This window comes from Sturnira hondurensis, unplaced genomic scaffold (assembly GCF_014824575.4).
Source record: "Sturnira hondurensis isolate 20B ecotype Veracruz unplaced genomic scaffold, ASM1482457v3 Scaffold0009719, whole genome shotgun sequence".
Taxonomy (NCBI): domain Eukaryota; kingdom Metazoa; phylum Chordata; class Mammalia; order Chiroptera; family Phyllostomidae; genus Sturnira; species Sturnira hondurensis.
In genome coordinates this window covers 18,225,318-18,240,936 of record NW_028082350.1, presented here as the reverse complement: position 1 = coordinate 18,240,936, position 15,619 = coordinate 18,225,318, and the positions used below count along the sequence as shown (strand labels likewise).

The following is a 15,619-nucleotide window of genomic DNA, read 5'->3' as shown; positions in this document are numbered from 1 at the left end:
GCCCAGGACGGAGTTTCTACCCAGGATGGCCAGCACAGAAGCGGGTGCAGGCCAGGCACGGGGGTGGCACTCCACACGGCGGACGCGGCTGACACCAGGCGTGCCTCTCCTGGCTGTCTCGTTAGGGCCGTCTGCAGGCCTCCGTGAAAGCTCCTCGCCCGGCTGGCAGTGTGCAGGGCGCAGGCAGCATGGCGTTGGCACAGAAGCTTCTACCCAGACTCCGGGCCCGGAACCCAACCCAGGATAGCCAGGGCCAGCTCTCCTAGAAAGCCACGCTCCGCCCCTCCCCTCGGGCCCACCACTGGTGACCCTGGAATCGTCACGGAGCCTGGCTGCAAGCAGGTGTCACCCTCGTTGCTCAGACACAGACTGAAGACTGACTGCCGGCAGGGGTCGTTTGTCCAGGGCACACGGGCCTAGGGAGTGGGGTGGGGGAGGGGGGTCCCAGCCGCTGGCTCCCCAGGCCCAGCGGGCTCTCCCTGAGCTCCCGAAGCAACGGCCTGTCTCAGGGCCTCCCCTCCCTGACTCCTGCAGCTGCACAGGCGTCTGAGCCCCCTGGGTGCCCAGCCTGTGTCTCCCTGCAAGTGGCTAGAACCCCGAGGGCAGGCCCTGTCACTCTGTACCTCGCCCAATGAAGCCGGTGCCCAGTAAATACTTGTGGAAGGAACGAAGTGGCGAAAGGTGGTGCGTGGTTTTCTGACTCCTTTTTGACTGTGAGCCTTGGGTCCAGAGAGTCCCCGAGGCCAGGTCTCACCTTGGGGAAGTTCTCAGGGACCATGTCCTGGGGGTAGGCAGGGGACACTGACCAGAGGGGTGGGGGAGAACCTGGCCAGGCCCGAGCGCCCAGAAGGGCAGCAACCAGGGCGACTCAGGCCTTGCTCTGTAGTGACCCCCCCAGTGGGGCAGCAGCACTAAGGACCTGGGGTCGCGTCCACCCAGGAGGAGACGCTGGCCCCGAGGCTCTCGGTCAAGGAAGCCTCTTGAACAATCCCAGCCCTGGAAGTTCCTGTTCACAGCAATCAGGATGGGGTCGGGGAGGCGGTCCTAGCTGAGGCTGGCCAGGCATGGTGCTGGGAGGACGGGGAGGAAAGCGTGGCTTTCCTCTGCGTCCCCTGGGCCCCAGCTCCCTCGTCCATCTCTCTTCACACCCCCTCGTAGGCTGTCCTCCCCGGCCTGGGCAGCCCAGCCTAGTTCTGTGGGGGAAGAGGCCTGGCCAGGTGTTTCTGAACCTCTCGTTCCCACATGGCTCGAGAGATCAGAGGAGGTTTTGTACCATATGAAGCCCATCCCATGGACTGGGTCCAGCTGTCCCTCAGAGCCAGGGTGACTCACCTGGGGTCACACAGGGGTCAGCTGGGGCTGCAATTCAACCTGGAGCCTGGGGGCTGTGCCTTCCAATCTTTCACTGGCGCACTGGGGATGGAGGGCACTGGCAGGAGCCAGGCAGCAGGTGTCCAGCTTGAGGGCTAACAGTGCGGGGCCTGGGCTCTGCAGCAGGGCTGTGGGGGGGCTCCTGATGGTCACGGCCTAGGATCTGGGCTGAAACAGACATACCACACACCTCCATGCTGGGGAGAGGAAAGGTGGTTTTCTGTCTTTTTAAATCACATGTAAGACCTTCGATGGGGTCATTCCCATCCTTGCAACGAGAAAAATCTGGACGAACTGAGTATCAGTGATTTTCTTGACCTGCCTGAGGCNGCAGCAGGTGTCCAGCTTGGGGGCTAACAGTGCGGGGCCTGGGCTCCGCAGCAGGGCTGTGGGGGGGCTCCTGATGGTCACGGCCTAGGATCTGGGCTGAAACAGACATACCACACACCTCCATGCTGGGGAGAGGAAAGGTGGTTTTCTGTCTTTTTAAATCACATGTAAGACCTTCGATGGGGTCATTCCCATCCTTGCAACGAGAAAAATCTGGACGAACTGAGTATCAGTGATTTTCTTGACCTGCCTGAGGCCGTGGCGGGGCGAGCAGCTTCCCCAGAACCTAGACAGACAGAGAAACACAACAACCCGGACCCACAGCAGAAGCCACCAGATGCCAGAAACCGCGCCCGGCGGCCCCGCCTGAGTGGCCCAGCTGGTTGGAGCGTCATCCTGTAAACCACCGGGAGGTGGCGGGTTTGGTCCCCACTGGGGGTGCCTATGCTCCTCACATTGATGTTTCTCTTGCTCTTTCTCTCCCTCACCCTCTCTTTAAAAGCCTTTCAGGCCCAGTAAGAACCTGGGGGCTGGACTGTGAAAGGGGGGCTTGTCCTTCTACAGGCGTCTCCTCCAGGAGCACGCTGCATGTTCAGGGCGTGGACAGAGGCGTCTTCCCCCGGAGCCCCGCAGGGGTTGACGCCCCCCAGACCCTGTGCCCTGACCCGGGAGGCTGTGCCCAGGCCTTTTCCAACCACAGGGGGGACTCCAGCCCAACAGCCCTCTTGCACCTTCCCGTCTCAGGCAAGGTGACGCACGGGTCAGCCAGCAGGCGACAGTCAACCAGGGGAGGACATCCAGGGCACAGACTGGAAGTGGCAGGGCCCAGAGAGGGGTGTCCTGCCTTGTGGCGTTTCTGGCCCACACTGGGAGAAGAAGAGCTGTCTTGGACCACAAGTTAAATATATAAACATTAACAAAAACAAACAAAAATCTCATGAAGTTTTAAGTAAATTTACAGTTTTGTGTGGGGCCGCATGGGGCCCGTGGGCCGCGGGTCGGACCCCCTGGTAGGGCTCCTGAGGGGTTGTCCCCACCCCCAAGGCCGACTTAGGAAAGGCTGAGACCTGTGGGCTCTTAGAGGACAGTGGAGCAGCCCTGTCCGCCCCACTCCTGTCCCCACGTGACTAGACCCCCAGGTACGATAAGGCTGGAGCACAGCTAAAAGAGGCCGAGATTCTCTCTAGGGACCAGAAGGGGAAAGGCCACAAGAACACAGAGAGCAGTGAACACACCCGAGTGCCGTGAGGCCCCTGGTCCTCGCCTCTGTGACAGATTTTACGACAGCCCAGTCTTCAGCCTCGTTGACCTGAATGCTAAAAGCCCACTCACCTCGGCATCCGTCTCCCTCTGCAACGTCTCTGCCTTCAGCAAGAAAATGACAAACTGTCGCCTCCCCCGTTGTAGGTGCTCATCGGTCTGCGTCCGGTGTCTGTGGGGCAGTTCAGCCTGCAAAGGCCACTCGAAGTGGAGAAACGCTGGACAGTGGAGTTTCTGTTGGCAGGGTGGTGTCACAGAGAAATTATTCTCCGGTCATGGTTCGGCTCACTCATCACGGATTCTTTTTTCTTTAAAAATAATTTTAAAATATTTTATTTATTTATTTTTAGAGAGAGGGGAAGGGAGGGAGAAAGAGAGGGAGAGAAAACATGTATGTGTAAGCTGCCTCCCACGTGGCCCCCACACCAGAGACCTGACCTGCAACCCAGGCATGTGGCCTGACTGGGAATCGAACCGGTGGCCCGTGGTTCTCAGGCTGCGCTCAGTCCACTGAGCCACCTCAGCCGGGGCATCATGGTGCATTCCTAATCTTTAATCGTCATTTGTGTCCTTTCATTTGCTTTCCTCCTGGTTTGTGTGGATTCCATGTGTCTGTGCTTGTTTCTCAGAGCTCCTTATGACCGAAGACGCTCACCACTTGCCACGTGTTGCAAATGAATCTTTTTTCTTATTATTTTCGTGTGGTGCTTTATTCTTTGGTCGCACAGAAGTTGTATGTGGAAATGTAATTATGTTTTGTCAAAAAAAAACCCCAAAAAAACCCCCAAACCTGCTAAAGGCAGGAAGACACAAAGTCTGAAGGGTGGAGCCGTGTGGTCACAACCAGACGCGCGGGTGCCGGAACCATCCGGGGAGGACCCCAGGTGCGGCCCTGGCCGGCGCGGCTCGGCGGGTTGGGGGCCGGCCTGCGAGCCAAGGGTCCTTCACGACGATTTCACACTCAGCTTCAGCGGTCGAGCAGTGGGTGTGACCTTTACCAGGAGGAAGGGAGAGGAGCGCCCGGACGTCTCGGGTGACACGGACAAAGCGTTTGACGAGGTCCAGCCCCCTGTCCCGACGAGACATCCTCGGTGCAGGAGAAGCAGAAGGAAGCTTTCTCCAAGTGATAATTTACTGACACCGGACAGTTAACAGCACCCTGAGTGCTGAAAGACGGGAACAAGACAAAGCAAACAGGTCCTCGGGGAGGATTTAAGAGAGCTGCTCGGAGAGACACGGAAAGGTGGCGGCAACATCGGCCTCGGCCTCCAGACGGTGGCCCAGTGGCGGGCTCCTGCCCGGCTGCGGGTTTCGGGGACAAACTTGGGCGGGGGGGGCGGGGGGGCTACGAAGCAGCTCACGAGGTTGTGCCGGCGGCTCTTACAGGCTGCCACCCTGTCCCAGAAAAGCATTTTGAGAGAAGGGGGCCAGGCCTGGCCTGGAGCGCGGCTCCCCAGGTGGCCCTGGTGCCCCAGGGGAGGGAGAGCAGAGCCCCGGGCCCAGTGCGGGGCCATTGAGTCTGTGTCGGGGTCACGGATGCTGGGACAGAGACAGCCACACTGTCACCCAGAGGGCGTTTCGAGGCGCCTTTGCCCATGTGGGCAGGAACGGGGACCCTGGGGCAGGGGTCACATCGTTAGGATGCGGTGCAGAGGCCACCAGATCACTGAAGAGAGAGGTCTTTTCCTCCCAGCTCTTCCTCCGTGGTCGAGTCAGCTCCCTGAGTCTGGGCCAGTCCCTTTTCCAGGCTTCCCCACACCCGGACTCTGAACACAGAGTGACGGTTACCAACTACAGTCTCCTCCAGGCTGTTATTTTGAGGACATCCAGTCTCCGTCCCTGCAAACCGTGCCCGTGGTGCCCACCTCGCTGGCACAGGGCGGGGGACCGAGTAGGACCGAGTACAGCCTCTGGAATGAGCATGTCGCGCTGTGCCGAGCTGCTTGGTCGCCCCGTAGGCCAGGGTACCCTGAGCAGGCTGGGGAGACTTGGCCCGGGAGCCGGGCGAGGGTGGGGCTGAGGGAGGGAGGGCTGTGCTGCTGGTTGGGCCCCACCCGGTGAATCAGCCCGAACAGAACGGGCCTCAGAGAGCACGAGTCCTCGTTGCAAATACCTGGAGCCTCTTTCCACACTCCGTGGGCCCTCCCTCCCGACCCGGTCCAGGCATGCCCTGCACTCCCCGGGGAAGACGCTCTTCTGGAGGAAGCCACACCTCGGTGTGCCTGTGTTCCGGGCGGCAGACCGAGCAGGTAGGAAGGGCTGCGGTGTTTTTGAGAGGGGAGAGTGGTCTTCTGTCTGGGAAGGGGCTTGCTCTTTAATCCTCACCCAAGGACATGTTTTCATTGCATTTAGAGAGAGAGGAAGGGGTGCGGTGGGGTGGGGGAGGGAGAGAGAGAGAGAAACAGGGATCAGTTGCCTCCCATATGCACCCTGACCAAGGACCAAACCTGAAACCTGGGTACACGCCCTGACTGGGAATCGAACCTGTGACCTTTCAGTCTAGGGGACAATGCTCTGACCACCTGAGCCACAGGCCAGGGCCCAGTAGGGGCTTTTTGATGAGCTCCAGATGGACCTGTTACTGTTCTCCACGTGCAGCTTGCCCTGCCGGCGCCTGTGCCCACCACAGCCCACAGGGGTCAAGGCCGGGCATGGACAGACATGCCGAGAAATGTCTGGTCTGTGGGCATCGCTTCAGTATTTGGACCCAGGACGGCGTGCCACAGGCTGTGGACCGGCAGGCCAGCTTGCCGCGGGCAAGACTGTTTTCTGGAAAGGCTGTTCACGGAGCTTAAACAGCAAAGTGGAAATTGCAGGAATGACGTTTGCCTGCTGTCCTGCTCTCGTACTTCACCTCTGCCCACCCCGACATGTTGCTCTGGCTCCCGGACCGCGAGGTCTGGGGGGATGGGCACCCCCCACCAAGGGCGGAGATTTTATAAAGACAAAGGCCTCGTGTGGGAATTCTGAGCCTCTGCAGCTCAGCCTGGGCCCAGGAGTGGCTTTTGGTCTCCTCTCACTGAAGAACCGTGAGGTCCCCGAAGGGGTCGCAGGAGGTCGGCGTGGGTGAGGGCAAGGCCGACTGGTGGCCACAGCCCCCTCTGCAGCGAGAGGAGAGCAAGGAGGGGGACAGAGAGGGGGTGGCACCGTGACTTACATTCTCCTGCCTCCTTCCCGTTGTTCGCATTCAAAGCATCTGCTTTCTCATTTCTCAAAAAAGCACTATTTTAATGAAGGGACGACCGGTAAGAAGAACCTTAAACAATACTATCCAGCCCGGTTTGCTGCTTCTCCCCAGACCCCGCAGTCTGGGGCCCCCCAGGTGGCCTCCCTGTTCTGAGCTGTTGGCTGTTCAAGGGGCTCTGTCCCCTCCGTTAGCTTTCTCCCCGATTCTTTTCCTGGTTATCCTAGAGATCCCAGCGTGAATTTCCAGGATTAGCTTTGTTCTGGTGTGAGGCACGTATAGCAGGGCTCACGGCTTCTACGTGTGCAGTTCCGTGAGTTTTAAGAAAAGTGAACGCACAGTTGTGCAACTGTCCCCGTTATTACACAGAGCCCTTCTGTTCCAGGACAAGCCCCCTCCCCCCGCCTCCAGCACCCGCGCCTCCGCTTCCGGGGCTTTCCCTTCTTTCCCCGTTTCCGCGACCGGCCCCCCAGGAGTTCAGTGGTTGGAGCGTCTCCCAGGCCGGGATCGAGCTGATGGATGATGTTTCTCTCTCTCTCAAATCAATAAACATACCCTTGAGTGAGGATTTAAAAAGGGGGGCAGTTCACATAAAGGAAGTGATAGAGACCGTCGTGGCCTTTGGTGTTTGGCTGCTTCTGCTTAGCAGAAGGCCCCCAGGGTCGAGGTTCGGCTGGGTCCCTCCCGGTGTGACAAGTCCCCTCTGCCTTGGCCGGGGACCATCCCCCTGGGGCAGTGGTGGGCCAGCCACGACCCAGGCGCAGCACGTCGGGATCGGGGCGAGCTCACGCTGCCCAGCACTTCTGTTAGGGACACTTGCTTGCAGACCTTGGTGTGGACGTGCGCTCTACTTTCTTCTGAGGAAAACCCAGGAGCACGACTGCTGGGTCACGTGGCACCACTGGTGTCCTGTTCTTAAAGCCCGCCAGCCCGTTTCCAGGGCTGCGGCGGCTCACGGCCCCAGCAGCTCCGCGGGTCACGCTGGGCTGGCATCTCCTGGACTGTCTGTTGAGGGGGCACCTGTCCTGTGCAAGCAGCAGATTCCCTGCCTCTCCGCGACGAGTGCTGTTTTATCCTGCACATTCTCTGTGTCGCTCTGTGAGACTCAGGACCTTCCTTAAACCTGGTGACCTGGAGGCCTTGGGCCACGGCCCTGGCAGGGCGATAGGGCTGGGGGGCCTGGGCTTCCCACTAAAAAACTAAGAGCTGTCGCTGGGAGAGAAACAGACACTGCATTTATCTTGATGCAACAGCTGCAGGTGTGGGTATTGAAAACCTGTGGCTTGACTGAAAATCTAGCAAATACTGATCGAGATCGTCCAGGACTCGAAATGTAAGCGCTATGGGGAAATGCAGGGGAGTCACTAATGTGGCCCCTTTCCTGGAGTTGAAGTCTGTTGGAACTCTTAACAAAACCACCTACGATTCATAGTTATCTAAGGAAGTAAGTTACCCTGGCTGGTGTAGCTCAGTGGATTGAGCACAGGCCTGCAAACTAAGGGATCGCGGTTCGATTCCCAGTCAGGACACATGCCTGGGTTGCAGGCCAGGTCCTAGTGGGGGGCATATGAGAAGCAACCATACATTGATATTTCTCCCCCTCTCTCCTTCCCTTACCCTCTAAAGATTAATAAATAAAATCTCAAAAAAAAGAAGTAAGTTATTTCCAAACATTTTTCTATTATAAAGTAATTTGACCACCTTATGTGGCAAGTAGAAAAACAGAAATAATTTTGACTACATCAGAAACATTGTATCTTTGGTATATTAATTTCAGTTTCTTCATATTTTTTAAATGTTTGTAATTATAGAATACATGAACTTCTCTATGCCACATTTTTATGTGTTTCATCCACTGTTGATGGATGTCCGACTGCCCACCAAGGACATGTGGCTTCGTCCGCTCGGTCAGTGTGCTAGTGTTGGACACAGTTTCCCCTTTTGCAACTTGGCAAACAGGCCGACAGACGGGTCACATTGCAGGGTCTTTCCTTAGGTGAGACTCTCACGGGAGGTCACTTGGAGTGGGAGCCTTTCGACCCCACTGGACACACGACTCTGGCGACCATGGGCAGATGGTCCCGGAAGGCACTTTCACGGTGGGTCGAAACGACAGGGGACGGTCGTTCCCTGTGTCTGCTGTCCCTCCCGCCCTCACTAACTGAAACCATTCCGTGAGGAAGGCTTTCTCCTCTCCCTATCTTTCATTTATTCAGTAACTTATTCAGATCAGTAGGTGCTTAGGGATAACGCCTCTATTTTTGTGTGGTAAAAAACACTATGGTTATTCATGTTGGATAAATAAAATTCAGGAAATTATTTATAAATAAATAATTTGGATGAAGAAATAAGTGGAAGAACTGGATTCTTTGTAACATTAAGTAACAGTATTACTACTGAGTAATTACATTAAGCAATATTAAGTGTGGAAGTTCATAAACACTGTCTTCTTTTCATTTATTTAGGTCTTATTTGAGTTTTTAGCAGTGCTGATCAAAAATACATGCAGATGAAATACCTGAATACACACCTAATATATTTCATGAGATTTATACATACAAATTTTTTTTGCTATTTTCAAACTTCAAATTCTAATTGTTTACCCCTAGTATATAGAAATGCATTTTTTTTGTTTGTTTCTTGACTGTGTGCCCTGCAACCTTTACTAAACTCACCTATTAATTGTAGGGTGTTTTTTAAAGTTTTAAAAAAAATTTTCATATAGAGAATCATACAAACTATTTAGCTTCTTTTCTTTTAATCTGTATTCCTTTTATTTTTTAAATTGTCTTGTTACCCTAAGATGTCAACATTCAGTGCTGAGTAAGAGTGGGAGAGACAGCATTTGGGCCTGGCTGAGGCCGTAAGGGAAAGTGTTTGGTTTTCCGCCTTGTTAGCTCTGGCCTGTCTGTCTGTCTGTCCGTTCTGCAGTTTCCCTTCATCAGCTGAAGAGCTTCCCTTCCATTCTCTGTTTGCGCCCTTCGTCCCCCGTGTAGAGCCAAATTCCAGTCACCGCTGCCTGAAGAACATGGTCACTCATTACGCGAAGGGTCAGCTGAAAATTAATTCCCTGTTTGAACTTCGTGTCTCTCTGTAGGTGACTGTCTCTCGCCCGTTTGGGGACATTCTTGCATTTGTTGCCTCAAAATCTCTTCTGACGTGGTCTCTCTCTCTCTTCTTCAGGGTTCCAGCTACGCCGACATCAGGGCACTTGACATTGGCCTTTGGTGTTCAGGGTTATGCTCTCCCCGCACACACCTTTCTGTCTGCATCTTCAGGGCCAGTAGTTTGTTCTGCAACCTCAGCTCTCCGACGGGTTCCTCAAAAGTTTTGAATTTGAGGCTGATTTGACTTTTACATCGGAAGGGGGGAGAGATGCTTCTTTGAGCTCACTCACACACCAGGGCAGAAGCTGCCTCCATGTAAAGTGTCCAGATCTATGCGCTTGACAAATGTGTCCCCCCTGCAACCACTACCCGTCAATCTGCAGTGCCCTCCTCTTCCTCCCCTCACCCGATGGTCCCCGTCATGGGTGCACAAAAACTCACATATACCAGGTTGGCGAAGAGACGAGAGAAGGAAAATCTGCCGGTCTTGCACAGTTCTGTTTTTCTTCCTGTTCTCAACGCTGTCTTGGGCATCGATAACATCTCCACATGTGTTTGCAAGTTCAAGAATTCTCATCTTGTGTTTTTTTTTCCTCCGGCAAACCTAATTCAGAAAACACTTCTCAGTGCAAGAGCCTTGAGGTCCCCTTGGTTACACAACCACAAACAGAGCCTGACGCAAACACGAATGTGATCTTTCTCACTGAAAACACCACGGGGTTTTGGCCGTGACTCACAGGGCACATTTACCCTCAAACGGCCCAGTCTGACGCCTCAATCGGGCTGCGCCCCACTTCCCCTACTGTTGGGTGGGGCTTTGTCACTCTTCTTTGTTAATAACACAAAGCTCTTCCGATTGACAAGTCCCTGTCTTTCCCTAGGGACACGTGGGGAGCCGATGAGGTGTTTCGGAACCGTCGCCTCCCAGGAGACACGGGAGCAGATGGCCTCGGGCTCCCTCTGACTCCTCTCTCCTTGCCCTTCCAGACTCTACAGCCAGGTGCTCACCTGCCAGGAAAGGTGAGCCCGGACACCAGCAGCTCCTGGGTTCTAGCCCGAGGGACAGGGATGCAGCCAGGAAAGAGACGGCGATGACTTGGAGACACTGTGCCACCCGCGCGAAAGACGATCGGACACAAAGCCTGGCCACTTTGAAGGTGCTTCCAACAGAATCCCCACCTGGTGAGCCCCACCAGGGAAACTGCCCCTCTCCGAGTAGCCCCCCCGGGGACAGAGTGGCATGTGGGGGACGCCCTGATGGCCCGGCCACCACACCTCCTCAGGAGCAGCATTGGACGGGCATCCCTGGGCCTGGCCCAGAGGAAGAACGAGATCCATTCCTCGACTTCTGGGACGAGTCTTACAAAAGTGGTTTCTGAGCCTTTGCCCCGACTGTGGACGGGGAGGCGGCCGCAGGGCAGGTCTGGGACCGCACAGCCCAGAGTGGCCTTGGATGGCCGCGGCTCCGCGCCTCTCGCAGGGCGGCTGCCGTCTCCGGCCAGTCGAGCAGGCAACTGCCTGGGCCTGCGGGAAAGCCTCTGTTATTTCTCTTCAGAAATCCAGGTCTGAGGGCTGTCTGAGCCTCCCGGGCGTCTGGCACCCCCTTCCCCGGTGCAGTGAGCGGGGCCACAGCCGGCTGCACACCGACGGCGGGGGCCCAGGCCCGGGGCAGCGCAGGCCCGCTGGGAGCCAGGAGGAGGAAGAGAAGCATCCAGGGCCCTGCGGTGAACGCAGCTGCATCTGGCCCCCGGCCCTGCCGGCTTCCTTCAGGGACATCTTGCCTCCTGCACACCGGGCTCTGCAGTAGTGCCCCAGAAAACATTGGCAGTGAGAGTGGGCCATCTCCGGGGCACTGGTCTCGGCCCACAGGGGCGCTGTCCAGGGTGCAGTCCATCACGGAGTGTCCCTTACGGTGCTTGGAGGACCCACCAGGGCAGAACTTTGTGGCGTCTGGGCCCCACTTGAAGGAAAGAACGGAAGCAGAAGGAGATACGAGGCCCCGAACCACCCTGCCCCCTGCTCCCGCCCAGGTGTCCCCAGTGCTTCCTGCGTCCCAAAGGAGGGCTTCCTGTTGGCAGGATCGGTGCAGGCCCAGCGTTCGGAGCTGTAGGGGGTGCTCTCAGAAAATGTTCTCCGAGGGTCCCTGGCTGGACAACCAGCTGGGACAGGATTCCCAGCCCTGCCCAGTCCCTCCACTCCCCGCTGCACTCTCCGGGAGCCTCAGTTCACAGAAAGTGCCACCACCTGCCAAGTGCAAGTCCGAACACAGCCTGGAAGGCAGGCTGGGGGACGCCCCAGGCACTGGCTCTGCCCCAGGTGCTGCCGGGAAACAGCAGCACCTTGAGGATGTGGCCGCTGAGGCAGGAAACCGAGCCGGTGATGACACATCCAAGTGTGTTCTCACCGAGAGGAGCAAGCCACCTGCGGGGCCCAGGTCCCCACGTCATCCTGGTGACAGCCGGCCACAGGTGTGCAGGAACGAAGGGACCAGGTGCTCCAGGGGGAGCGGTCAGGAAGATGCTCCGAAGGCCACCCCGAAATCCAGGGACATGCACACGTCCCAGGAGGTAGAAGACGCCGGTGGTCTGGACCCCAAATGCAGGGCCAGCGCCTTGCAGGGCTTTTCAGAAATAACCTCACCAGCCGCGTCTCCCAGCAGCTGCAGGTGCCCCGGTTGTGACCAGGGGCCAGAGGGGGCTGCCCTGCCCTTGGCCCGGGCCCCGACGCTGGAGCCCGGGGTGGACACGCCTTCCCGGGGCCGGTGCGGGCTCATCATCATCGCCGTGGAGCACAAAGGGCTTCAGGCCACCCGCAGGGGGGCAGGTCGGCTTCCAGAAACTCGGTCCTGCGAGTTCCTGGGGGAAAGGCCGCGCCCGCGCCCGGGTGCCAGAGCGGCGCCCTGGGAGCCTCCCGGGGCTGGGACACGGCGCGCACGCGGCCCCGAGCCCCAGCGGCCCGCAGGCCGCAGCCCGGGAGGTGACGACGGGACTCCTGCGCAGGTGGCCCGCGCTGTGCGAGGCGGGGAAGAGACCTGCCCCCAGGGCCCCGCCGGGGGCGTGCTGAGCCCCGAGGGGCCTGCGGAGGACAAACCGCCGGAAAAGGGCTGGAGCTCCGGCACCGGCACCGGGGCAGACGTGGGGGCTGCTGCGCGGGTGCCCAGCCCCCCGCCAGAGGACACTCGAGGGGGGGCGTGGGCGGACCCGCTGCGCAGCGGGGACCCAGGGGGCGGCGATGCTCTGCCCTCGTCCCCACGGACCTGCCCGCTCCTCCAGGCCTCGCAGGAGTCGCAGCCGCTGCAGCCGGGTGCAAGCGCCCGGGGCGCGGAGGGCGACCCGGAGCGCCGCGCAGACAGGCAGACCGTGGTGGCCGGCGGGCCGGGGGCGTGGGGCCGGGAGCCGACGCCTCTGCACCACGTGCACGCGCTCGGGGACTCTGAGATCGTCCCACACGGTCCGGGCGAGGGGACTGCGGGGCTGGTCGGAGGAGGGGATGCGGGGACACCCAAGGGCCCAGGAAGCAGAGGGTTGACCTCAGGGAGCCGCGACGCCGAGTCGCCCAGAACCCCAGAGAAAGGCGTCTGGGCAAGGCTGGCCGTAGCCCACAAGACCTTTGCAAGTTTCTTTGAGTCCAAAGTTGCAGACAAACAGAACGCGGATGGAAGTGTCCCAGGTTCCCCCCAGGGCCCGAGGGGACGGAGCGGGCGGCTGCAGAGTTCCTGGCGGGCCCTTCTTAAAAGCGAGGCTGCAGGAGGCCCCCACCGGCCCTCCTTAGTGAGTCCGGGTCCAGGCCCCGAAATCCTGACGCCCCTCCCGCCTGCCCCAGGGACTCAGGGCCGCTGTGAGGAGCGGCCAGAGGACAAAGGGAGCCATGCCGTTGGGGGCCACGGGGCACCCCCACCTTCCCCCAGCAGTTTGCTCTGCGCAGAGAGCAGGAGGAAAAGTGAACGCACCACACCCTGTGCAAGCCCCCCAAACGGGGGTCGGTACCTACACGCCGGCGTCTTTGCTGAAAAGTCCTGGCTGGTGTCGCCCACCAGTCCTGGTGCCCAGCAGCCCCGGGTCATCCTCACTGTCCCCTCTGCCTCGGTCTGCTGCCTGGCCTTTGGAAACCTGGGCGCGCCCAGCAAACCCCTGGGCCCCAAGCCCCAGCGGGCAGACTTCCGCCGCCCTGGCAGGGGCAGTGCCCACTCCACGGCTTTTCTCGGACGCTGCAGCGCGACGGATGGCAGCCCAGAGGCCCCCGACAGGCCCAGGACCCCCCGGGCCGGCAGGAGCCACCTCTGCTCTCAGCAGATGCTGGACCAGGAGGACCAGGAGGAGGAGCGCTGGGAGAGAGGCCGGCGTCATGGTTCTCTGAGCACAGTGTGCTGGCTCAGGGACCTTCCGCGGAGCGAGGTGAGTTAACAGGGCCCCCAGCAACCCCTCTGCTGACCTCTGGAGGGGGCCACAGGGCCGTGTTGCTAGGAGAGGTAGGAGGAGATGGCCCAGCTGCACGCCCCGAGCCCCCCTCATCAACACGGGGTGCGACCAGACTCCTGGGATTTGCAAACCAGCAAAGGGAGCTGCCCACGCACTGTAATTCTAACATCTACGTGTTTTGCTGGGGCCTGGCTGGGCCGCCAAGCACAGGAGACTCACCTTGGGGGTACCAAGGCTCCCTCTGGTGGCGGCTCCTGAGAAGGCAGGCTGTGGCCGCCCGCGTACGCCAACTCAGGCCGCGGGCCCAGGTCTCCCCCTCGCGGCGCTTTTAAGGAGCAGGCGCTGTTTTATCCCAGCACCTTAAAACAGTCGTTTTGATACAGCATTGCATTTTCTGTAAACAAGTTTATATACTACTTCACATGGTTCCGGTCATGCCGTCTATAGAGGCTTTCATTTTCTATGACTTTGCATCCTGTCGTTTTTCTTCTTCCTTAAAGATTCTATTTACTTACTTTTAGGGAGAGGGGAAGGGAGGGAGAGAGGAAAACATCCGTGTGTGGCTGCCTCTCGCGCGCCCTCTACTGGGAACTGCCCTGCAACCCAGGACTGTGCCCTGACTGGGCATTGAACTGGCGACCCTTTGGGTGGCAGGCGGGTGCTGAATCCACTGAGCCACACCAGCCAGGGCAGCTGCCTGGATCACTCTGTTGTATGTTGCTTAGTTTCTAAGTAGGTGGGGACTTCCTGAATACCATTCTATTACTGATTTCTAGTTTAATTTATGCTCTCCCCTGGTGAGCAGCCCATGTGCCCCTGAAAACGACATGTGTCCCGCCATTGGGTGGACAGTTCTACAAAGGTCTGCTAACCCCACTGGGTAGAGGGGATCGTTCAGGTCCTCGTTTCCTCGCTTCATTTCTGTTCCTTTGTTCCATTGGTTACTGCCGTAGAAGTGTTGAAGTATCCAACCTTAGTTGCGGACTTTCCATTTCTCCATTAAATTGTATCCGCTTTTGCTCCCTATAGTATATTCTGAAGGTCTGTGGGGAGGTGCATACACACTTAGGATTGTTATTGCTTCCTGGTGAATTCACCGGCTCATTGTTTAATATCCTTTGGTGTCTTGCTGATTTTCCTTCCTCGAAGTCTGTTTCATCTGATATCAATATAACCATTCGAGGTCTTTTTGTAATTAGAATTAGAATTAGAGTGGTGTGTGTTTTTCCCATCCTTCTACTTTCTACCTACTTTCATGAAAGTTGAAAGTGGGTTTCTTGCAACACAGCATATTGTGAGGTGAGGTTTCTTTCCTCATTAACCCACTTTGAAAATCTTTAAGCGATGTGTTCTGAGTTTTTATTTTTTAATATTTTATTTTATTTATTTATCTTTAGAGGGGAAGGGAAGGAGAGAAGGAGAGAAGGAGAGAAACATCAATGTATGGTTGCCTCCTGTGAGCCCCTCGCTGGGAACTGGCCTGCAACCCAGGCATGTGGCCTGACTGGGAATCAAACCGCGATCGTGTGGTTCGCAGGCCCATGCTCAATCCACTGAGCTACACCAGCCAGGGCTGTGTTCTGAGTTTTTAAATCCAGTGTCATTATTGACGTGTCTGGATTTAGATCTATCGTGTTCTCTGTTTGTTCCTCTGATTTCATTGCCCAGTTGCCTTTTAATGTTTTCTTTTAAACTATTTGGACATTTTTTTTTTAGTTTTTCATTTTAACTTTTCTACTGAGTGTAAAGTGTACGTCTTTGGTTTTTTAAAATAGTCATTCCAGGAATTATAAGGCACCCTTAACTTTACACAGCCGGCTTAGAATGACTTTTGTGACCTCAGATGGAATTTAGAAACTTTGCCACATTCCCCCTGTAGGCTACAGCGGTCCTATCCCATGCACACACATCAGAGTGTGTGTACACACATGTACACACACTTCATCAGA

General features: G+C 57.3%; 1 protein-coding gene across 1 annotated transcript in view; it reads left to right on the top strand.

Annotated features, from left to right (window-relative positions):
* Window positions 1–10,584: 10,584 nt before the first annotated feature.
* Window positions 10,585–15,619, top strand: part of LOC118994875 (uncharacterized) — a 34,088-nt gene continuing 29,053 nt past the window's right edge. The window contains 1 exon segment of the mRNA XM_037057696.1: window positions 10,585–13,646. Within this exon segment, the coding sequence (XP_036913591.1) occupies window positions 11,379–13,646 (2,268 nt within the window). The 5' untranslated portion in view covers window positions 10,585–11,378.